General features: G+C 53.9%; 10 protein-coding genes across 10 annotated transcripts; 5 read left to right on the top strand and 5 right to left on the bottom strand.

Moving 5' to 3' along the window:
• Positions 1–179: 179 nt before the first annotated feature.
• On the bottom strand, positions 180–526 carry F5144DRAFT_606937 (uncharacterized protein; the record flags this gene model as incomplete). Its single annotated transcript, XM_066791522.1, has 3 exons — positions 180–191; positions 268–329; positions 394–526. 3 exons carry the CDS (start codon positions 524–526, stop codon positions 180–182), a joined length of 207 nt encoding a protein of 68 aa, XP_066639009.1.
• Positions 527–601: 75 nt separating this feature from the next.
• Positions 602–985, bottom strand: F5144DRAFT_660714 (uncharacterized protein; the record flags this gene model as incomplete). The annotated part of the gene is made up of 1 exon (XM_066793269.1): positions 602–985. One exon carries the CDS (start codon positions 983–985, stop codon positions 602–604), a length of 384 nt encoding a protein of 127 aa, XP_066639008.1.
• A 536-nt stretch (positions 986–1,521) lies between these two features.
• On the bottom strand, positions 1,522–2,669 carry F5144DRAFT_616045 (uncharacterized protein). The gene is made up of 3 exons (XM_066791822.1): positions 2,523–2,669; positions 2,307–2,460; positions 1,522–2,203 (listed from the first exon to the last, which is right to left on the bottom strand). The coding sequence occupies exons 2-3, from the start codon at positions 2,307–2,309 to the stop codon at positions 1,898–1,900; spliced, it is 309 nt and encodes a 102-aa protein (XP_066639007.1). The 5' UTR covers positions 2,310–2,460; positions 2,523–2,669; the 3' UTR covers positions 1,522–1,897.
• Positions 2,670–2,868: 199 nt separating this feature from the next.
• On the top strand, positions 2,869–3,723 carry F5144DRAFT_586458 (cytidine deaminase-like protein). Its single transcript, XM_066789761.1, has one exon. The coding sequence runs from the start codon at positions 3,007–3,009 to the stop codon at positions 3,529–3,531; it is 525 nt and encodes a 174-aa protein (XP_066639006.1). The 5' UTR covers positions 2,869–3,006; the 3' UTR covers positions 3,532–3,723.
• Positions 3,724–4,006: 283 nt separating this feature from the next.
• F5144DRAFT_586453 (uncharacterized protein) lies at positions 4,007–8,275 on the top strand (the record flags this gene model as incomplete). Its single annotated transcript, XM_066789760.1, has 7 exons — positions 4,007–4,215; positions 4,268–4,535; positions 4,586–4,828; positions 4,883–4,989; positions 5,097–5,440; positions 5,494–6,121; positions 6,174–8,275. Coding segments are annotated over 7 exons (3,432 nt in total), but the record flags the coding sequence as incomplete, so codon positions are not given.
• Positions 8,276–8,736: 461 nt separating this feature from the next.
• F5144DRAFT_586450 (uncharacterized protein) lies at positions 8,737–9,872 on the top strand. The gene is made up of 2 exons (XM_066789759.1): positions 8,737–9,176; positions 9,225–9,872. Exons 1-2 carry the CDS (start codon positions 9,107–9,109, stop codon positions 9,662–9,664), a joined length of 510 nt encoding a protein of 169 aa, XP_066639004.1. The 5' UTR covers positions 8,737–9,106; the 3' UTR covers positions 9,665–9,872.
• Positions 9,873–11,689: 1,817 nt separating this feature from the next.
• Positions 11,690–12,530, bottom strand: F5144DRAFT_586443 (uncharacterized protein). The gene is made up of 3 exons (XM_066789758.1): positions 12,396–12,530; positions 11,857–12,328; positions 11,690–11,801 (listed from the first exon to the last, which is right to left on the bottom strand). The coding sequence occupies exons 1-2, from the start codon at positions 12,418–12,420 to the stop codon at positions 11,961–11,963; spliced, it is 393 nt and encodes a 130-aa protein (XP_066639003.1). The 5' UTR covers positions 12,421–12,530; the 3' UTR covers positions 11,690–11,801; positions 11,857–11,960.
• A 4,277-nt stretch (positions 12,531–16,807) lies between these two features.
• Positions 16,808–20,171, top strand: F5144DRAFT_633667 (uncharacterized protein; the record flags this gene model as incomplete). The annotated part of the gene is made up of 9 exons (XM_066792551.1): positions 16,808–16,827; positions 16,884–17,160; positions 17,228–17,417; positions 17,498–18,025; positions 18,086–18,231; positions 18,400–18,998; positions 19,090–19,587; positions 19,648–19,842; positions 19,959–20,171. Coding segments are annotated over 9 exons (2,664 nt in total), but the record flags the coding sequence as incomplete, so codon positions are not given.
• Positions 20,023–21,507, bottom strand: F5144DRAFT_392350 (uncharacterized protein). Its single transcript, XM_066784728.1, has one exon. The coding sequence runs from the start codon at positions 21,135–21,137 to the stop codon at positions 20,199–20,201; it is 939 nt and encodes a 312-aa protein (XP_066639001.1). The 5' UTR covers positions 21,138–21,507; the 3' UTR covers positions 20,023–20,198.
• Positions 21,282–22,160, top strand: F5144DRAFT_606931 (uncharacterized protein; the record flags this gene model as incomplete). The annotated part of the gene is made up of 2 exons (XM_066791521.1): positions 21,282–21,288; positions 21,961–22,160. 2 exons carry the CDS (start codon positions 21,282–21,284, stop codon positions 22,158–22,160), a joined length of 207 nt encoding a protein of 68 aa, XP_066639000.1.
• Between the last annotated feature and the right edge of the window lie 450 nt (positions 22,161–22,610).

Below are 22,610 nucleotides of genomic sequence, written 5' to 3'. Positions count from 1 at the left end.
ACCCTTCCCAATCCGTGTGGCAAAGGTTCCCCGGTGGCCTGAAGTGGAGCTTTCTCTCCAGCATGGTTTCGTTAAAGTCGAGGCACGCCAAGGTGAAGGTTTCGGGGGCGGGCCGCCGCATTGAAACTGACACGTAGCAGATCCAAATACAGGCACGCGAGCGCCGATCGAAGTGAAAATCAACGGGCCGGCTAAGTCATCAAAGCGGGGGGTCAGTACACGGAGGTTGGTTGGGAAGAGTGCGTGAGCGGTTGACGTTGGGCGGACATACTCCCTCTGAAGCAAGATGTGACGAGCGTCAAGCGGCGCGAGGAGTTGCGCGACGGTGTCTAGAAAGAGGGCAGTTAGCCTTACTGCCATATAAAGGGAAAGAGTAGTATTGTATGAACTCACCGGCGTCAAACGCATAGAGCTCGGAGTGGATATGAGCCCAGTGCCTGTTGCTTTCTTGCTCCATGTACTTGAGCCTCTCCAGACGGTTGCCGATGATGCTACGCTTGTTGCTCTCGAACTCGGCGTCGCTCATTTCTTTGAGTGTTGTGGCCACCATCTTCAGAAACTCTTCAATTCGAGTTTCTAGATATGGTGCCGTCTTCTCGCTCTAAATGACAAAGTAGAATCCATACTGCGTGATGCTGGTCCAGGTGCCCGAGTCGACAGTGTAGCCGAGTTGTTCCTTGGTGCGAAGTTGGTTGAAGCACGGCTCATGGGCGATCTGGTCCAGCAACAGCACCTTGGCTCGGACATTGCAATCCCCCCTGTATCCTGCATGGAGGAAGTACTGGATGCAGTGGTTGACATTGGCCGGATCCTTGAGTTTCTTCTTCCAGATGTAGTTGGATCCGGGCGGGAGCATCAACCCACGATGGATTTTCCACTCTGCTTGCGGGAGAACCCGAGGTTTCAGCGTCGACTCAACCATGTCTGTCAGCTTGAGGGCTTTTTTTTTGTAGATGTTGCCGTGAGCGAGGATCTCCACATGCATCTGGGCCAGGAGCTCGCTTACAGGAAATTGAGGCCGCAAGCGCAAGCGCGAGCAGTTAATCGAACACGGACTCGTGGCCGGCCTTAAAGACAACGCTTCTCGGCTCTGACCTTGCTGATTTGGCCGGCAAGGTTAGAGTAGGGGAGGATCTCGTAACAGCCGCGGAAGCACTCGGCCCCAACGTCGTCGAGATCGTGACCCTGGCGCAAAATTCTGATGACTTTATCACGCGTCTGCACCACGGCTACGGCACAGTTGCGGGCTTTGTTTTTCTAAGCAGCAATTCCGTAGTCAATCTAGGCTTAGTTTCATTATCTCGTCTGATGTTCCCAACTTTTGAACCAGTTATGCCGTTCAACCACGGTGTTGAGCAGTCCGCCATTATTCCTACCTATCCTCAACACTAACCCCGGAACCGTCCTCCTACTGTAGTTTTGTCCGGTTTAGAGTACAACCCTAAAAAGAGGCAAAGCTTGGCCTCCGATCCTGTGGCGATTGCAGGTAGCCTCGTTTCACCCCCTCGGAGACAAACGCACTACCGTCCCTCATCGTAGTATCTGGATTAAATCGGTTCCCCGAAGCGAAGAACGTAGGCCTGTATTTGCTTCTCGATAGGAGCAAGCCTAACGTCTCGTCGAGTTACCTGATATGATCGTCGTCTCAGGCCCAAGTTTGATTCGCCGTTGCTGATACGCAGGGACCCAGGCATCACTATCCAAGTCCTTCGCTATTTACCACGCCCTCGCTATCCCGGACCGCCACTCGTTCTGATTGGAATTTGTCCCAGTCGGCCCGCTGGCCCGCTTGGCTTTGCCTCCGCGCGCTCTTTGTCACCCTCCCTCCTCTCCTTCTCTCCCCTCCTTCTTTACCACATCCCTTACTCGAGCAGCGTCTTCCCCACTATTCACCAGGTCATGGCTGGACCCAATAACGGTCAACAGAGCCCTGCGTTCGATTAGGGGAAGCCGCCGGTAGCGCTGTTTCTCGATACCAGCTAGCTAGGTCTATAGCCGCGAGCTTATGACGTGCCCTTCCCTTCGGCGCTTTGATGACGCCGGCCTTGCCAGCATACTTATGGCGGCGAGGTGCTCCAGCCCATTCTCGCAGCGCCGCGGCTGGAACACCATGAGCGCGTCCAGGAAGTCGAGCGCGCCGAGGCCATCGGCACACCGTCATAGCCCAACACCAAGCTCTCCCCCGAAGGAATTTCTTCCCAAACTGCGCGCGTGGAGGAGCATGGAGATTAGCACGGTATGTAGAACGTGAAACAAAGTCGCTGATAGCAAGCATCGAGAGGACAGTGGATCAAGAGCCTACGAACCATGGTGTTGTTGGGCCGATCCAGGCTCCTCAACCACCATCAGCGAAAATCCTCATCGTGACTCTGTGGGGGCTCTAGCTGTCTAGCACTTCATTCGGAACGTCGTCGCTTGGTCATGAACGCAGGCGAAGGGGAGTCAAAGATCGACCAAAACCTATTGATGCCAGTGAGGAAAAGAAGCCTAGAGCGACTCTCTCGTATTAAAAGGATACCTACCTATGCTTGGTCACACTAAGAATTGAGCGTCGTAGATGTGAGAGTGTGCGGAGTGTACGGGGTGTGCGACGAAGTTGGGGAAAGCGACGCGGCATGGGCGCGCCTCAGATTGGGTACCTACTCCGAGGTGTCATTCTGGATGTCACTGCAGTCTGGGGTTGGCTCGAATTGGGACATGAAGTGGTGCGACGTGGGTTGCTTGCCGCTGAACCCAAGCGCCAAAATAGCCCCGCAGCCTGTTGCCTATCGTTGGTCCAAAGACGGGAATGAGCCACTGCAGAAGCGCACACCCGGGGTACCTTCCGATAGGTACTCAAAGATGTGCTCCAACGTCCTCCGTTCCGTAGCTCCGACCTCAACTTTTGAAAAAAAAAAAAAAAAAAAAAAAAAGTAGGAACACGCCGATCCGGTTTCAACCCAAACATTGCAGAGCTTTCAGATTTCCACTTTGGCACTCTCCGACGCAACCCTTTCAGCCCCTATCATGGCTACCGCCCATCCAGTTATCCAGGCCGGGAACCACAAAGCGTACTTGGAATATGCCCTCTCGCAAGCTGAAAATTCGCCGCCCAAACCAACAAACTTTCGCGTCGGCGCCCTCGTGCTCGATGTCGACACCAACACCATTTTGGCGACGGGATATACGCTTGAAGTTGAGAGCAACACGCACGCCGAGCAGTGCTGCTTCATTAAGCTTGCCAGAGAACACAATGTCGCCGAGGACCAACTAGGCGCCCTGCTGCCCAAGAACACCGTTCTCTACACCACAATGGAGCCTTGCAACAAACGACTCAGCGGGAATCTTCCGTGCACTGAGCGGATCCTAAACCTCAAAGCCGCAATCAAGACTGTCTATGTTGGTGTTCTCGAACCGGAGAAGTTTGTTGGACAGAATGAGGGTCGGAAAAAGCTGGAGGATGCAGGCATCAAGGTCGAGCTCGTGGGGGGTCTGGAGGATCGCATCCTCGCGGTGGCAACAGCGGGACACGAACAGAAGGGGGAGGTTTGAGCCGGGAAAGAGGGCTGCCGTTATACGACTGTGAAAGTCAATCACAATTTAAACCGCTGAAGTACACAATTCCACGGCGTGTACATGTATCGGAGCCTTACCCATGAACAAACCCCGTACGCAAGCAATATCAGCCCCCGTGGGACCACATCGGCCCGTTAGGGTGGTTGATCCCCAAATAATAGTCTACTCTTGCGCGGTTGGCTCCGCCCAAGCTCCGGCCGCTTTAAGTGGCCCGGGTGAGCAAATGCAGCTCACCCTCAAATCCAGTCGCGCGAGCCTGGGTGAGCAGCCTGAGCAGCCTGAGCTGCAGGCGCCAAGGCAACCCGTCCAACCGCCTCTCGCCACCACCCTCCTTTTCCTCTCCCTCCCCCCAAGCAACCAAAAGTGGTTTTATTTCGTGAATTCCCAGTTCACGAAATCAAAAAACAAAAAAAAAAAAAACAAAAAAAAAAAAAAAACAGACCCCTGCAGGACAACGCCCTCTCCTCCGCCGCCGCCTGCAGTGGCCACAGAGCGCGGTCTTCGGTCAAGAGAAGAACAAGCCCGAAAGAACATTCTCGCTGCGAAGAAAAATGGATACGAAAGAGGAGCGAGCCAGAGGTGTCACGAAGAGGGAGCTAATCACGACTATAGCCCGAAAGTTGTACAGGCGCAGGACGGCGTCCTCAAGAACTTTGTGGAGTGAGTGTTTTCATGTGATAGTTTCAACCTCGCGAGGTCTGACGTCAACCAGCTGGTCATGGGTCGCACGGGGTTGCACAGACGACATAGAGTCCCTCGAAGTCTCCATTCTCGGACCTGGAGCCGAAATTCCGACTATAGAGGAACTCAGGGACTTCTGGGACTTCTACCACAAGCGCTCCAAAGGTAGAATCAGAGGCTCCAAGAACCCGTACGCGACAATGAAGTCGCTACGGATGAGTGCGAAGAGGTTCAATGGGGGTTTTAGCAGGAGGACGGGGATACAGATGCCGGCTGAGTTGGTATCGCTGGTAAACAAGGTAAAGTGCTTTTCCCTTGGCTACTAAGGTTGTAACTTACCATATCTCAGCACATCAAACGCATCACACAGGGGACACGTAACCCTCAAGGGACAGTTTCGGCGGCGGAGCGGCCGAAGTACAATTTCGGGGTAGCAGATCTGGACAGAGTACTGCTTACTCTCTGGACCCGCCGGGATCTTAGATTTATCCACGAGAGGGAGCGCGCCCAGTTCCACTTCATCCTCGAATCCTTCTGCTGGAGCGGCGGCAGGAGTGGCGCCTTCTTCGAGGGTGGGGGCCTAAAGTATAAGGTAAGTGGTATGTTGCAGCCCTGACCGTGGGGACTGTTTGCTGAAGCGCTTAAGGATACCACCCTCGTGCTCCGACGTACGAATAAGGAAGGCGAGTGGGCTCTGATGTGGAAGCTTGACCAACGTTATGTCAAGAATGCGCTTCATCCAAATGACATCGCGTAAGAATTGGTCACTTGTCCAGTCTATCTCTCCGCTCTAGCCCCTCTTTCCCGCCTTGTTTTTTTCTCCTTTGTTTACTGATTATCTCACGCTGAACCGCTTGCAGTCATAGTATGACCGGAAGGCAGCGTAACAAGCTGCGTTACAACGACGGATTTCTCCTTGTGATGATGGCTATCGCCGACGGCGCGCTGTTTGGGATCTCCTCTCCGGATGACCTGTGGCAGCAACGGATCCCAGATGGGGATAATGAGACGCACTTGTTGTGGAACGACTCAGCATCAACCCTACCGATCGCGCGCCGTATTGAGAACGGCAAGGTTTCTCGCGAGCCTATGACGGAAAAACGATTCAGAACGATCTTTGACGCAGTCATCCGAGGCTCGGACTATGTTGGTATCACGCCGAGTGTTCATCAGATCCGTCGCGAGACCGCTGGAAAACTCAATAGTAATTCACCTGGTCCCGAAGGTCGAGTTTTACGGAGGCTGACTGGCTGGCAGAGCGATACACAGCGGCTGAAAGATCGCAGCACATCCTGCATTTCCATCCCGGGATTTTCGACGAGTTCTACGCCGGGAACATCTCTTCCTGCGACGGAGCCGCCGCCTTCCTTGACGAAGACCCAGACCACAGCGTCCCAGAATTTTTCCGAGGCATAGGTCAATTCCGTGAACGGGGCGTGCCCACGGAGCTTCCTACGGCATTGGATGCGGCCCTGAAACGGAATCCCGAGGTTCTCGCGCTCGAGCAGGCCATGTCGGTAGCTACCGGTGTTGAACGTGTGGCAATTCTCACCGAAAAGAAGAATCTCCTCAAGAAACTCCGCCGAGAGAAGCTCGAGTCCTATCGATGGGACTGGCTAGTCCAGAGGAGGAAGGAGAAGGTCCTTAGCCGTGGCCGCCTTGCGCAATGCCCGGAGCGAGACCCGCACCCCTTGAACGAGTTGATACCCCAAAAGGGCCGGCTCGCCATTCTGATGGCCGACGACTCAGCCATAGCGTTTGCAGACCTGCAGGCTGCCATGGAGGATGTGCTCTTTCTTCTAAAGGAAGACTGGACGGTCCTGTACCGGCCCGGCGAGAGACCAAGAGACGGGTGCTGTCCTGAATGCAACAAGAGCTTAGAGAGGTAAGGCGAGGAGCGCAGTTTTCCGAGGTACGCACATGCTGACAATTAACAGACTCAAAGAACAGCGGCGATGGCGTCATATCCACGACTGCAAAAGACGAGCTGAGGCGAAGAGCCGTGCCGCAAGGTCTCGCGACCTCATATACTGCTTCTTCTGTTCGGAGTGGTTCCCAAACGGCAGCGAGTGGGACGAACACTGCCGGGTTGAACTACAGCGACCGCCCTTGAGACAGTACGGCGTAGCCACATACCGCCACACGATCATCCTACCCGCGTTTTGTCTCTTCTGCCGACAGTCCGAGAAGTTCACTCCATCGCAGAGAATGCAGTACTGGGAACGTGACGCGGATGCCATCCGTCACATGCTGGAAGCTCACGGACTGCCTGCGGAATGCCACCAATGCAATGTCCAGAGCGTCTCTTTTGATCACCTGCACGACGCCCACGGCTACTCTACCCCACGCACCCAGGCCGGCAAGTTGTCAGAGAGCATTGCACCCCTGAACACGTGCACCAGCGAGCAATGGGCTGGCGGCGAAAGCGGCGGCAGCAAAGTTCCGATGGTGCGCGGGTTAGAACACCTTGAGTTGCCGTCATTGGCTTCTACCTGGCCGCCATCTGATGACTCCGGTGTCGCTGCCGTCATCCTGAGTGATCCGGCATACTTAGACCCCCAGCTCCTCCAGTGGCCGATCCGGGGAGGCGAAGGCCCTGCCGCCACAAGCACGCCGTTCCCGTCGTCTCCGGACGGCGGTAGGACTGAGCACAAACTGGGGAATCCGCCCCTGTCCCCATCCACTTTAGCCTTGACGCCGCCGCCGCCCCCGGATGACCTGCTGTGGTCGGATCATGCCACGCTTGAAGGCAACCAGGCGTATTCTGCATCTCTTCAGGCCGCGGATCTCGGCGGAACTAAGTGCATGGACATTACCAGGACGCTTGTCTCGGAAAAGCGACCTACGCGCATCAGGATCGTCGGTGAATGGGCAGAGTGGTTGAAGACTTGTGGCTACAAGAAACACGAAAGTCCAAAGCCGGAAACGGATTTGCGGAGCTACAGCCCAGCGACCTCACTAACCTCAGACGCATTTATGGAGGACTTTTTCTGTTTTCCCTCGCCGTCCGATGACGCCACATCAACCTTGAGTGTTGACAACGGGAGCACCGAGGAGCGGATTCTCGACAAGGACAGTCGCAATCTAGACTTGTTCTCGGAGAATGACAGTCTCTTTGAGTGCCTGTCTGTGCAGCACGATGTGTACCCTCATGCCTCTGCGGTTCCGGCTGGAACGACCAGGTTCTCGGGGGCAGACGAACGCTGTCAAGATGACCAAGATCGCGGCGTCGACGCTTCCCCAAAAGGGCGGATGCACGGCGGGGGTACGCCACACCTGCGCCGCAGCGGCAGCGTGCTTGTTTCTCTAGTATCACCAACTAGTGAATCGGCGGCGGCCGCCGCCTCCGCTCCTGCAACTCGACAACCTCGCAAAAGACGCAAGGCCAATTCAGTGAGCGGCCTGGAGGATGTTCGGCCACTCAAACGGATGAAGAAGATTGGCCTCAGGGGTACTATGGTCCCTGAAGCTAAGACTAACAATGACCGGACTCAGGGTACTTCCAGCGGAGATAGGGACTCAAAAAGCCCCGAGTTTGAGGCTTCCTGTATCATAGTTGCACTTCATTAGACTAGGGAATAATGGGTAAGGTCAGTAACCACGTCGGGTCTAGCAGAGCCACTTGCCGCCCGGTCTGTATGCCGGGCATTATGCAACCCTCCGGAGTATTGGCGAATTACTCAAGGCAGATCCGGATTAGGCCAATGATTTAACCCAGGCAATACGATTAATGGGGTAGGGCTGGAGGGCGGTGAATGCTTGGAAGCGGGCCAACATGGCTGGGTTGCTATAGTGTGGGCGGTAGGCCTGCTCGGCCTGGTTGTGATTCCTACTCACTTGCTCTCAGATTTTGTCTGACAATACTGCAATGACTTTTATTGTTATTAACCTTTAAAACGTGTCACTATTATGAGTAGTTAGTCAACTCGTTAGAGGAGTAGACCCAGGAAGGTCAACATGGCGTAGCAGAGTTGTTTCACATCTCGGTCACGGCTGGGTATACATACGGCACAAACAGTTAGTTACATTAATATCTAGAACATCTATCTAAAACCTCGATGAGCTTTCTCTGGTCAATCGCCTCGTTGCCAATAAGGAAACGACCGAGCAAAACCCCTGCCATTGAGAGGCAGCGAGATATCACGATTCTGCAAGACCCGGGATTTCCGATTGGTTGAGCCGCATGCCGCACGGCAACATACCGGCCCGCCAGACCAGTTGAGAAAGCAGCGATTCGAACCCGCATTCAAGCGGGAGGATTGCTGACGAATCCCATATTTCCAACCGTTACGCCGCAGGGGCGAAGACCTCGAGCCCAAGGGAGCCGAGCAGCCAGGCACGATCGGAACACCGACAGAAAGCCCTTGCACTACGAGGCACACAAAACCGTCCCTCCGACCTGACGAAGGTCGTCCACTATATCAAAGCTCTCGTCGATAGCGGGCGCCCGTCCTTTGCCACAAGCAGTTTTGCCCTTGTGAAACGCCTACGCCTCCTACGCATCGTTCCCCGGGACTTCGCCTAGGTCGAAGTCGTTAATCGGCTCTCTCTCTTTCTCGGACCCTGCCCTTAGTGTTTCCATCTTGTCGTGTCATGTGACATCCTTTGAGGTTGTGGACTTCGCCCCCTTTTCGCCTTCTCACTCCTGTTTTCCCACTATCGTCCCCTGTCCTCTGCCATAGTAAAACTGACCATCATAAATCCGCTGAACCCAAAAGAGAGATTCAGGTCAAGGACAATACCGTTGACCAGGAAGCACTTTTCTATAAACACTTTCCTATAAACAGACTGCTACAATGTTATGTGCATTATGTAGAACTGTCTCGCGGTTTGTACTCCACAACTGCATTTCTCATACATTTGCAACAAAATGAAAAAGTCCAACGTCGAACGTACGACATGGAGAACAAAATGCAGGACCAGATTATCTCAACATATACGTACGATAGCCAAAGCGCCTGTCTGGCAAAGCAGCTAATGAGGTCCAGATGACACGATAGGGTTAGATGTAGATCCTCTACACGTCCGGTTGATCCCAGGCGACGATGATCAACATCGATGGCAGTGGCTTCCTGAGAAAGGGCATCTTTTTGAGAAACACCTCAGCAAGCTCTCAACCGGCCCCCTTATGGAATTGTATCGAGAGGTGGGGAGCTCCTTCCACGCCGTGAAGCGGCCGTCAACGGAGGAAAAAGCCATACAAAGCAGTCCCATCGACGAAATCCAGGCACTCAGACTCGCGAACTCTGAGCTCGAGAGCCTGGCAGAAGAGAGTTCGCTTCGACTAAAGCAGCATGAGCGGATGTTCTATCATGTTAAACAACAGTACCGGGTCCAGAAACGTCAGAATAAGCAGTTGAAGGCAATAATAGGGAGATGTAGGAGTGTCATGATTGATTTTATCCAAGACAGTACATCGGTACAATAATGTAAAAAGCATTTTATGCAGAATTCTCATTGAGAGCTGTGGCTCTCGGAACCGCGGATCCGACCAACGCGTGTGATTATCACAATACCATCCCATGCACTAGCCCGCGCCAAATTGATCGCTTCACGTTAGTCCCAATAGACGCGCGCTTTAATGATGAAGATGATTGGCTAGAATGCGATGGTGAGCCATTATCAGATATCAGATAACGTACTCCACCCCCAAGTCGCGCACACCCCCAAGTCGCGCACTTTTGACCGTGAACCGATAGGAAACATCAATTACACCACCACAACAACCGCAATACACTGAAACTATTTTAAATCATGTACATCAGATGTTTCTCCGTCTCCCTGACACGTGCGCGCATTGTGCCCGGGCTTTCCGCACTTACCACAACGCCGTGGAGCCGTCCCTGTTCGAGCCCGCCGACCACCATTTTCCCGCGTTTCACGCTCTACCTGTTCCTGCACCTCTCTCTGGGCTAATATATCATGTGCATCTCCTACAGTAAGTGATCCTCCAAGACGCACATGTGTCTTTTTGGCCCTTCGGCGCTTGCTCAGTGCCTCATTTGCCTTCTGTAAGGTGCCTATCTCAGCCGTCATTAGGGCCACCGAGTGCGCCAATGCCTGCGTCCCTTTCGCAAGCTGGTCGACAGCAGTGAAAATTGATGTTGGCGAGCTTCCCTGGTGACGGGCAATCCGATCTTTGATGTACTCGCATTGTGAGACAGTCTCTGTTGGGTTCCGTGGCGTCTGGGAGAACCAAGGATCGGCAGCGGCGGAGGGGGGACCAGTTGGTGTTGGCATCCGTAACTTGACATCCAGCTTGGATATCACTGACTCGGGGTCAGAAGGTACTAGACCTGCACCTCTGAACCCCCCTTTGTTGTTGCTCTCGGTCATGGCGGCAAAGTGGGCGGCTTTGAAGGCGAGGAAGAACTCGACCTTGGTGATGTGGTTGATATGCGCTCTGACGAAGTGCTCGATTTGCCGACCGTACGCCGTTTTTAGGGCACTGTAACACCCAACATCGAGTGGCTGGGTTATATGGGATGAGTGAGCCGGCAGGCTGATGGTGACAATGTTGTTCTGCTTGCAAAAGGCTTCGAATTCGGCCGACAGGTGACTCTCATGCCCATCAAGCACAATCATCCGATACACCCCCTTCGTACGAGACTTTGTGTGCTTATCGAAATGTTTGATCCATTCTAGGCCGGTCTCATTGCCGGTCCACCCATTGGAAGTTGGCTTGATAGCCCAGTCGAGTGGGAGCTCGCCCTCGGTATACCAGTTGGCGAGGTGGTAAGTGCCTTGAACAATGAGAAACGGTGGGAGGCACCACCCTTCGCCGTTGATGCACTCAATCGCCGTCGCCCATTCCCGATTGCCAGGCTAAACTGCCTTGCCTCTTCCACGTCGATCGGCGCGCGTCACTACCATAGCTGCACAGATGACGCCCATCATGAAGCCGGTCTCGTCGAAGTTGTAGAAGTCACAGTCGTGGATGCCGTACTTCGCCCTCATGTTGTGTACAAGCTTAAACCACGCGCCAATAAGTTCTGGGTTTTCGCAGAGGGCTCTCTGAAAGTCGTATACACGATTGAAACGCGTCTTGAATTCTGGTTGTCGCTTGACGAATTTCTCGGCCCAGTGCTTGCCGACCCGTCCCCCGTCGCGTTGCGCGAGCAGCAAATTAGCCATATCTTCAACACCAGCACGTCGGGGTGCAAATCCTCGCGTATCTAGGTCCAATATATACCGAACAACCGCCTCCTCTTCAATTGCTGTCAATCGGTGAGCTGCAGGTCGTGATTCGGGCTTCGGCGTCTTCCCGTTCATCCTGTCGCGCAAGGTCGCTTCGGGTACATTGTAGTTTTGGGCAGCGCGTCGCCGACTGAAAGTCTTATCTCGTTGTATTGCCTGAATAGCAAGATTGATTCTACTCTCTTTGGATTGCGATGCCATTTTTTGCTATTAAGTTATTCCAAGTTGGGGTTGGGAGGTCGTAGCACGGTCAAAAGTGCGCGACTTGGGGGTGTGCGCGACTTGGGGGTGTGCGCGACTTGGGGGTGTGCGCGACTTGGGGGTGGAGTACGTTATGACTCTTTGTTTCGCCGACGGTCCAGTCTGGTCTACGGTGATATTAGTTCAATTTTAGCACGGGAGAGAAGTAGTGAGAACTTTTACCAATGTGTGCGGCGGTCAACGGCTTGCGTTTACGATCCCAACCACACCCTTGGACATCGCGATTGGCGAGGCGATGCTGTCAACATAAGCACATCTTCCAGCGCCTAGTACGTGCTGTGAGATATTCGGGAACCCACTGTATGCTCAAAAGGGACCACACGAGTTGCACGTAAAGTTCTCGTAAGAAGCTCGACTATCTCCGGGTAATACTTAGTACGCACGATGTGATCAATTCCAAAGTCATCGTTGGTCATAGAAGTTGGTTGCCGCAGGAGCTGGAAGCCTTGGATGTCGATGTTGAATTTGTGCTCGCGGCCGCGGACATCGTGCACCTCCACATCGTCGTGTCGGTCATGGAGAATATTGTGTTGTGGAACGCCGGTAGCATCTGTTACTGGGAAGTTTACATAAAATGGCTTCTCTGTTTGGTATCGTGGGAGCGGTGCAAGGTAATAGAGGGAAGTGGTGATTGCTTGTGGAATTTATCATCAGTGCCTAGATTTTCTCATTTAGGAAGGAGTAGTGAAAAGGTGATTCACCTTGATTCGAGGGCTTGTTCTCCATTTTGGAAATGCCAGCATTATTTCGTTGCCGCGCAGGGTGGGAGCTAGTGGCTCATTCATGAATCGCCTGGCTTGTGAAGTAGGTGAGTTGAGAGCCGAGCATTGTGGGGTCGCACAGCAACCTTATCATTGCAAGAAAGTTCTTGCCTTTTAAGTACGCGGTCACAAAAGGATGGCCGGGTATTTGCAAAAAGTACAGAGTACCTTGTTGGTACAGACTGGCATGCTGCGATCTTGGCGATCTTGCAGCAACACTCGCGCCTTCCTTCCTCGGGGCCGAAGCCCCCAAAGAACCCGGCGCCCCGCACGAATTTCTCAGTTTCATTCGGATTCTAATTCACGCTTGCCGGGCGGATCGTCCTTGGAAATTCTTTTTCGGCTGTTTGTCGGGGGTGTACTATCTGGTCATGGTCGGCTGGAATATTAACGCCCAGAGGAGGCTAGGGGCAAGGGAGCAGCATCAAAGCTCTCCCAACCAAGTAAGCCACTGCCGCTCCGTCACCGCTTCTATGTCATCTGTCGTGTCCCTGTCCGGCGCATCATCCTTCATTGATCATTCTCAAACATCAAGTCAACCCTGCCTACTCAACTTCTCTGCTACGATACCTGATGTCCTGTGCCGAAGTTAACTCGTCGCTCGACCCTCTCGTTGGAACTCCCCAGTTTCCTATTCCAGGTTACCGTCATCACCGTCAATCACGACTTCTCCGCCACAGTCGTTCAGCACAAGATCGAGCACTTCGAGGTGACTCAGGGCTTGTTTAACCAGCACTTTCTGAACTTCAGTATTCTTGTCGGGGCCGGAGAACAAGAAAAAATCTCTCAAGTTCTTTGGCCGAATATCTTTTGTCACTGGGGGCCACGTGAATTGGACTCATGTGTCATGATCTCGCCGAAGGGATAGAGATACTCGATGAGCCCTATATAGCGTCAGCCCTGAGACTTCATCCCGTGTGGAAGCTGCTTCCCGACCGCCAGGGTGCCTTTGTCCCTTCGGCCATACAGATGAAGTTGGGCGAGTAGGTTCGAGTCCCTGCACCGCTCCGTCCCTCTCCGTGGATCGCATCAATACGCAGACCCCCGGAAGGATCAAGTACCTGGATGCTTCCGCGGCCGAAGCCTCACCGAACCTAGCAATCGCGGTGCCGTCTCGCCTTTATTATCCTGCGAAGTCTGACAAGCCTCTGAATGGGCTGAGGGTCGCTATCAAAGACGGCATCGAAATCGCTGGCGCCAAGACGTTTGCGTCGTCGAGGGCATATGGCGAGCTATATGGTATAGAATCTGCGTCTGCTTTGGAAATCCAGAAGCTTCTCGGCCCTGGAGCCGTCATCGTCGGGAAGGCCAGTATGAGACAATTTGCAGACGCCGAGCATCCCACTGGCGTTTTTGTTGACTTTCATGCCCCCTGGAATCCTCGGGGGGATGGGCTTTACTTGCCTGGGCAGTGGCTTTGGTGCTGGCCCTGCGACTAGCGCTTACGACTAGTTTCATTTCGCAGTTGGAACAGACAGCATCTTCCGGCCCCCTGTTGGTGCTACGAGTAAAATATGCTGACGACAAACAGCCGGGACTGGGGGCTCGACAGGCAGCCGTCAGCCAATCGGCCTTGCGGTTTCGACCCTCGTGGGAGCTGCAGGCAATAAAGGAACGGTCGTAGTCCATAAGTATGTATCACCGGGCCCCAATCACGACTGCAAGGCTGACCGGCTAACCGCCCGCTGAAGATCAGGCCGCTGAAGCCATCTTCGAAGAAGTCGTTTCTTCGTTGAAATGGCTACTACGGGCGGAGAAGCATTTAGTGCACTTTAGGGAAGAGTGGAGCTCACCCAACCCTTCACCATGGAGACTGCCAAAGACTAACCACCGCCTGTGAGTTGCCCTTTGGAAGGCACTTGGAAGGTTCGGTGCTGATTTCGAAGATACTTTACGAGTAAAAAACCTCGGGCCAATATCATGTGGGAGCCGCCTTCCACTCCCAATATAAGGGGAACTTTGGGCGATAACCATATGTCAACCTATTGCACAAATGCGTGACATAATACCAGTTTTGAAGTGCACAATCCAAGCGCGAGCATTTCCGTGGTTTTATTGAGAGCATCTTCGAACCCAACTCATTGATGGTCAATCCGTTCAAATATGGCGAACTGGAAGCACACGACATATATCGCTCTTCGTAAGTCCTCTCTCGACCCCAAGTATCCAATGTTCTCTCTGTCTGAGTTCCTTTAGGTCAAGACAGAGAGAACGCGCAGGACTGCATACAGTTGACGCCCAGGGTTTCAAAGTCTGACGTCTGGGCAACATGAGGTTGTATTCATAGTGTGCGGACCAGCCCAAACCCCCAGATACCTCCTTCCCTGGGCCCTGCTGATTCAAGAACAGTTGGTCAGCTGTTCACACTGTCAGAGGTTCACTTGGTCGCGTCTATCATCGGTTCCAAAGGTAAAGAAACAGGCACCCCTATCTCTCGTTTAGTACCATTGACATCAACAGGAATTGGCACGAAGCTTCTTTAGACAACTAGCAGAATCCGAATGGAGATGAACATTCTCAACGTTGTCCTGATCCAGAAGGGTCCCTTTTGAGGACCAATCCGGAAGTCCAGCGACAGGGTATTTGGATGACTGGGAACTTAAAATTCGCGCCTCAACCGGGGTTGCGGTTATCAATCTACCTAGATCTTGCCCTCTGCAATGTACAAACGGGTGCGCCTTGTAAGGAAATGTCTTCTTAGATACAAAAGGACGGCGAGGAAGGGCGAAGGGAAAGATTCGTTACCACCATCCAATTTGATTGCACATGATCTAGGCGGACATCAACCACCCTCAGCTACGGTTCCCTGAGAACTCGAGCTGCTACCAGACCTTGCTCGCGTACAAGGTAAAGCGGCGTGGCCCTTTTCCTCTTCCGAGAAAGTATTTGACTTTTTGTTGAGATTTGGGTTGAGCTGGGCGTCGTTCATCCACTTATACCACGGCTTCTCGTCCGGAAGCTGAGGCAGCGGCTGCCACGTCTTCCATGGAGCGCGGGCAGGCTCGCTCTGGTCATCTTTGCTGGAAGCAGTATCCGTCTGATGTTCTCCGCCTGGCGTCATGAGCGGGAAGAGCTTTTTCCAAGGCTGCGATTTTGGTCTCGTGCCGGCATCTGTCGCAAGCCGACGTCAGAAGTGGACACAGTCTGCTCGCGTCATTTGGTGTAGTCATACTCATCTTGCGCAAAAAGATGGCACATGGGCCGACCGGTCGGGAAAGATTTCAACAAAAGCCGCAACCCTCGGGCCTGCAACCAAGGTGGCGTTGGCGTCGGCCTCCGCAGAAGCGTCGAGAGGTGGCAACAGAGTAGCTTTGCTCAGGTATTGCCCGGCGAATTGGTCAAACAAATGGACGAGCAAGCGCAGAGAGAGATAACTAACGATTGGCACAAATCTAGCGAACCCAATCTCGATGCTCTCTTATCGAGGGTGCGAGTTTAGCCGAGCTGCCGTGTATCCCCCCGGTGAGTTTCATTGTAACGGATACCTAAACAGATACCATCGGAAAATGCGAGGCAACTTGCAGTCATGTATGGCCCATCCGGAACCCTTCACACCACTTGGGATGTGGTCCTATCGGGCCGAATTAGAAGAACCGAGAGGACTGCAACATTGCTGTACGGTACCTAGGGTTCGTACGCAATTATTAGTATTGGCTTCCCCACAGCGGGTGTTGGGCTACATGGTACGGATAGGTGGCACCTCGTGGCCGGCAGAGTAATGGTAGTACAGCGCCAGCGCCCTCGAAATTCGGCTGGATGTTTCGGGAGCCGCATGAGGCTGTTGGTTTTCGGAAAGCTTCGGGATCAATATAGTTTATCACTGGTTGGAAGTGGACCAGAGCTTCCCCCGGCGTATTGTGTAATCAGGTGCCTATTATCTCCCGCATGACATGGGCTTGTAGTACCACTGGGAGGCCCTGCGCGACCAGAATGCCGAAGATTTCACCGCATCTCAGGCTGCCCGAATGAAGTGTGGCCTTCTTCCCCGCTGGCTGTAGGTTCTTTGCATTCCCCATGTCTGTAGGTTCGAGCTCCCGGTGTTGGCACTCGAATTCAAGCGGCTCGCAATGGATGGGTCAGCGTCGAAAGGCGAAACGCCCAGTCCTTCTCCATCCCAGGACAAAGACCTGTTACCCTCCAAGTATTCGAAGACAGCCACAATACAACAAGGGCTCCGACGGTCAGCAAATCTCCTCAAGCACTCCTTCCGCGCGGAAAATAGAGGCTATAGAAGCTCCTCGGTGAGTCCTCACGGCACGGAGACGACAAGCAGATTACATCAGAGCTTGGCACCCAGCGTATTATTCCCACAGAGCACCACCCCACACTCCACAAGGGGGAAATGTCCGACGATGCTCTTACACAACGGAAGGTATTGGTGTCCTCGTCATTCGTAACTTTTGCCCGCTGACAGTGCAAATGTAGTAGCGAATGGGCGACGGTGCTGGAGAGCTTCCAGGCCCTCGTAGGCCAGGAGTCGTTCTCGGAATTCCAGTTTACCAAGCCAATTGACCAGCTTCGGGCGGATCTCCAGCAGCAACTCCAGGGCATGCCACTGTCTACTTCCTTCACCCACGAGAACCGGAAGAGCATAGATGTTGTTCTTGGTGGCATGAGCGCCCTAAGTGGTCTCGCCACCGTTCTTGCGCCAACCAGTCCTGGGATCGGGGCCATGATATGGGAGAGTACCCGAATAAACATCACGGTGCGCCCTTGTACAGTCGTTTTCCCAATCAGGGCCGAGCTTCATCTAACCACCGCGGAGCCTACAGAACAGTAAGAGCGATACTCGCCTTGCCGTCGCCGTTATCACACACCTCAAACCTATCAGTCAGAATTTTCAACGATTTGGGCGGTATCTGGATTTGTTTCCCTCCTGCGAACACCTGCGCCGGGCCGTCGAGATATTTTGCCACCATGTCATTGACTTGCTGGGGTATGCCGTCAAATCGTTACAAGGACGTGAGTCTTTTGTCCTTAAGCCGCAGGATGACCCTGCAGCGTTTTTACGGTGGCATCTATTAACCCACAATGGGCATTAGCCAAGTACGCGCTGCCATCTCAGGCATACATCGAGGAATCTCTGCAAAAGAGAGTCGACTTGATCAACCAAACCTCCTATCAGGTGGAGCGCGAAGCCAAAGCAGCCAGGTTCCAGGCGGACGAGAGCTGGAAGCAGCGCGAGCATTCTCTAGCTCCACAACAGCTAAAGCTTCCATCGATATTCTCTTGCTTTGACATTCCCATGAACAGAAAATTCTGTGGGAGGGAAGATATCATGGAGAAACTTCATAAACACCTGATAGGGCCAGAGAACAACCCTCTTCCCGGAGGATCTGTGTTGATTCACGGCTTAGGGGGCATGGGGAAGTCGTCAATCGCTGTTAAATTTGTGTACGACCATTCCGATGTTTACAATCCGCTCATTTTCTGGTTTCCGGCCGACAACCGCCAAAAAGCAATCGCCACAGCGGCGCGAGTGTGCAAGGAGCTCGGAATCAATCTCGGCGACCCGGCGAACGAGCTGGCCAAGGCAGCCTTTGCGTGGAGGAGCTGGATGGAGCAAAACGGTATGGGAAAGTCTCTAATCCTTGCCTCTTATCGGCCCCGATTTACTAACCTGTCACGAGACGCTTGGCTGGTTGTTTACGACAATGTCGAGGACGAGGATTTGCTCAGGGATTTTTGGCCAAGGAACCACAAGGGAACAATCATCGTGACAAGCCGCCGTCCAAATATCACCGGGACTCTTGTAGAAAGTGGCCTGGATATCGATGTGAGCGCCATGCCGCTTCCGGAGAGTCGTCTCCTTCTTTTCAAGCTTCTCCCATCCAAATACGCAAGCTTATCCACCGACCCAGAGCAAGTCTCGGTGGTCGATCAGCTTTGCGAGTTGCTGGATGGCCTGCCTTTGGCGATCCTGCTTGCTGCTGCGCTTATTTAGCAGACGATGCGGACGTTCGACGAGATGCTCAAACTCCTAACCGAAAAACGTGAGCTACTCATGCGTTGGCCCTTACCCACGGACGCCGTGGCATCTCTTCCTCTCGCCATGCTTTGGGAAGCAGATATTGCCAGCTTGCCAGATGCAGCTCGGAGTATGCTGCAGGTTATGGCATTTCTTGACCCAGATAATATCCAGGAAGAGATGCTTCTGGACGAAAAGGTCCTGGAGCTCCATGAAGTCCTGTGGCTCCTGCCTGCCGACCGCGAAACCTATCTTCATTGCCTCCGCAGCCTCTCCAACTACTCTCTCATCCGCCGCGACCGCTCCATGCTTTGCGTCCATCGCCTTGTTCAGGATGCCACAATTTTCCGTATGGACCAGGAAGACCTCCGAAACGCTCTCGATGCAGCCGTTGACCTTATCTGGACTGTCTTTCCCAAACAGTCTCAAAATGGCCTACTAATGTCATCTGTTCTGCATCTCGCTCAAAACTATCTGCCCCACGTTGAGGCCCTTGGGAAGAGGTATCACCAACTCGCTGCTTCGGTGAATTACAAATCACTGCACCTGGCGGAGCTGGCATACTACTGTTCATGGTGAGTGCTGCAAAGAGCCCCAAAGATGGCAAAGCTGGCAGCCTGTTGCGCCGGTAGGAGGGCAGAACAGCGGCGGCTGATAATGAACCAGGTCAATGTACGAACGAGGCATGTTCGGGCCGTCCCTTAAACTCGCACGCACCGGACTCGACATCGCTGCGGCTTTATCCTGCGAAACACGCTCCCTCAAGGCCAATCTATGGACTGTCATTGGTGGTGTGCAGCTAGAGGGGGTCGACTTGGAAGAAAGCTATCGGAGCCTCAAGTTTGCTCTCGATCTCCGGCTGGACGCGGTACAAGCCGGATTGATGGATGAGAAGCACCCGCAGATTGCTAACTCATACATGAGGCTTGGTACGGCAGCCGTCGGTATTGGGCGTGTGCAAGAGGCCCTGAAACTCGGCGAGCAGTCCATCTCGCAACGGTTGGCCATCCCCGACAAGCAGATTCAGATGCTGGCCATGTCCCACCACAACGTCGCGCTTGCCGCCCTGCACAGCGGCCAGCTTGACAAAGCTGACGCGTTCATCAAAAGGTCGATTGAACTGACCTCAATAACATCGAAGAGCATGACTCCTGATCAGAAACTGTATGCATTTCTCGGAATCCTGCAAGATTAATTCTGTGCTAACAACACTTGAACCCTCAGAGCTATGGACGCACGAAATATCTACTGCCAAGGCAACATTTTCTGGGCACGAGGTATGAAAGAAGAAGCGCGAGAGTACCACCACCGGGCGCTAGAAGCTCGGGTTCGTACATTCGGCGAGGTCCACCCGTATGTCGCATGCGCGTACTGGAAGCTCGGTAGGATCTGGGAGGAAGATGACTGGCGCAAGGCCGAGTAGGTGTTCCCCGGCGGTCCTTTCTCTTCCCCTTTCAATGTTCCCATTGAACCCCTAGACACTTGACACCGCCGCGCCCTTTTCTTTTTTTTTAACTAATCTGACGAACAAAAAGGACGTATTACGCAGAGTCTGTTAAGATTTATGAGAGGCTTACAATGGTCGGCTCTCACCTTGGAAGAGTTCTGCTGCACCTGGGGAGGTTACGTCTAAAGAACGGCGTTCCAGAGGGCCAAGAATCCATTACGCAAGCAGGAGGGCTGTACCAAGATATCACACACGAAGAGTTCCATATCGAGCATGGCGATCCGTTCCGAAAGCTTGTTCATCCGTTTTATAGCTAGCCAATCAGCATTTAGTTATTCAGCGTTGATTTCACTCCGGGATGCTGCTGCGCAGTATCTACAAGGCCAATGCCCGGGGGTGAACTATGTGTCTGTGATATACTGCTGTCAGCCTGGATCGGCTTTCGGAGCAAGGAGTACGAGATCCTTAAAAGCCCTGCCACGCCAATGATGAGCGGAACGAGCTGGCCCACGCTTTCCAGCGTATTGGCCCCCTCGAGCGTCGGATTCCATGCAAGGGTCATCTCTACCATGACGATGATATAGCAGACAGATGCAACATTGACCACAATTCGAGCCCAGATTTGCCACCGTGGTGTTTCCTTGTCCCTAGACAAAAACCCCGGCGCCGTGAAGTATTGGGCGGTAGCCCTTCGCCCCGCGCGGATGCAGCTCAGCGTGGGTAAAATCAAGAAGACAAACTCGGCGATCATGAAGCAGAAGCCGCCAAAGATGCTGATCGCAATCCCAAAGACACGGAGACGGGTGATCATCACCTTGCCGAATACGAAGGCGTAGTACGTGCACGCGGCAGGTGACACGTTGTCGACGCCCCCCCACCAAAACCAGAGACCATAGCCGACAAGAAAACCAAACATCTGCAGCATTATCAATGCCCGGAGCGGCGAGGCTCCCCTTGCAGTCCCCGCCTCGACTAGACTCGCCCCATTCCCGAATGCCTGTGCGGCCGAGAAACCGCCGAACGCGAGAGGCACAACAATGAGTACTTCTGGCTGGGCAATGCTTGCTCGGAGGGTGGCCAATAGGAGAGCCCCGGGAATGGCGCACTGAAAGCATATGGTATTGGTCTGGATCGCAACCATCTCTTCGGGGAGGGCGACGCCGGCAACCATGGTCGCGATCCATTGACAGTAGATGCCGGTGCGAATGCCGATACCGTACAGGTCTTGCGTCGCCTCGATTTGACAAGGAGAACTGGCATCTGCCATGTTGCGTGTTCACGCGGCTCGGACCGGAGGAAAGGACTGGACGCGAGGTATTGGCGAATGTCACGGATTTTAGCTAGCAGAGAATGCTCGGGCATTGAGGATGGTGCCGCTGGTGCGGTTCTCGGAAGCGGCGTGGGGTGGCGAATGACCTGTATGGTAGGTATCCAAAAAGACTTCACAACGGACGAATGCCTAGGTAGGGAGGCCTCTATGGTGCTGTGAACGAGTCTTTGCGCCGCGATCTTTTCCTCCCTCGCGTTGGATACTCGGTGAATGCGGGCCCAACTGAGCTGGGGGGGCAGCCGGGCATTCATCAAGTCGCACAATCTAGTCCGCGGTCTGGTCCGCGGCCCAACTCTCAAAGTATATGTGGGTTACAAGGGGGCCTGGGACTCGATGGCTTGTCTTTGAAGTGCCGCCCTTTCGAGAGCTTTCTTTGTTGCACACCAACCCCTCGTCGCCGGCAACACACATGCACCGTGTTTCACCCCATTCCCTGCTCCGTCCGGCGCAAAGCCAGATCCAATACCTCGTCCTTGCTGGCATCCGACGGAAATTGGGGGAGATGGCGTCTTTCGGGGCGGTCCCGTTGGCTCTCTTCATCCCAAGCTCCTCCGCTCCGACGTCCATCAGCGACAGTTCATTGGTCTTCCCCTCCAGAACACACCTCATAGCCTTTTCAGGGCTGTACGCTCCAAACCCTTTTGGCTCTCTCTCTGTGCCCCTAATGAAATCCTCGTCATAGCCGTGTGGCGGGCAGCCTGCAGGAGTAGACAATCATCTTTGGCACCTTGGCGCCTGTTTCTCGGCTGGCTCGCCGCAGCACACACACCCCCTCCGGGCATGACGACGACGACCGCCCCGCCCTTCGCGCTGTTTGCCGCGCCCGTCGCCTTTGCCGACAACACCGAGCGGCAGGCCTGGTTCCGGCCCTCGGGGTCCCAGTCCAAGCTCTTCGGCCACGTGGAAGGCTTCCTGACCTACGCGGCGGACAACTTCGCCGCAGGGCTGGCCGAACTTTAGGCCAATCTGAATTTTCCAGCGCTGGAGTAGGTTGGCTTTCCTGCCACGGCTGAGGAGGCAGCCACCGACGATAGGTTCCACGCTGTTCAAAATCCCCTGGCACAATGTTCCCGTTCTCGCATAGGAGAATGTTGCCAAGACGTAGGGCGGAATGGTAGCTTCTCGCAACCCCTGCAAGAGAGAGGAGCGCAGAGATACATGTAATTTGTCGTCCCCATTTGGCCGTGGTTGACAACATCAGGACTCGGTATCAAATCTTTGAAGCCACCAAATGTCTCGATGCAGAGTCAGAGGTTTGACAGAAAGTCCAACGGGATTGCCTGACATGGCGACAGACTGAGGACAAAAAACTGAGGCACTGAGGGACACTTTGCTATGTGTGAGGGACATCGCGAGCAAGAGCTGGAGGGACACGGTTCGGGGCTATGTAATGGCGGTGGGCTGTCTCGA

This window comes from Chaetomium tenue, assembly GCF_020726465.1.
Source record: "Chaetomium tenue strain MPI-SDFR-AT-0079 chromosome Unknown F5144scaffold_7, whole genome shotgun sequence".
Lineage (NCBI taxonomy): Eukaryota > Fungi > Ascomycota > Sordariomycetes > Sordariales > Chaetomiaceae > Chaetomium > Chaetomium tenue.
The sequence above is the reverse complement of the archived record's forward strand: the minus strand, read 5'-3'. Positions and strand labels throughout refer to the sequence as shown.

Coding starts and splice junctions, on each gene's coding strand:
- F5144DRAFT_392350 (XM_066784728.1), bottom strand. CDS start 21,137: ATGGCAGATGCCAGTTCTCCTTGTCAAATCGAGGCGACGCAAGACCTG.
- F5144DRAFT_586450 (XM_066789759.1), top strand. CDS start 9,107: ATGAAAAAGTCCAACGTCGAACGTACGACATGGAGAACAAAATGCAGG. Junction 9,177..9,224: donor CAGATTATCTCAACATATAC/GTACGATAGCCA, acceptor AATGAGGTCCAG/ATGACACGATAGGGTTAGAT.
- F5144DRAFT_586458 (XM_066789761.1), top strand. CDS start 3,007: ATGGCTACCGCCCATCCAGTTATCCAGGCCGGGAACCACAAAGCGTAC.
- F5144DRAFT_586443 (XM_066789758.1), bottom strand. CDS start 12,420: ATGGAGAACAAGCCCTCGAATCAAG. Junction 12,329..12,395: donor GAACAAGCCCTCGAATCAAG/GTGAATCACCTT, acceptor AAATTCCACAAG/CAATCACCACTTCCCTCTAT.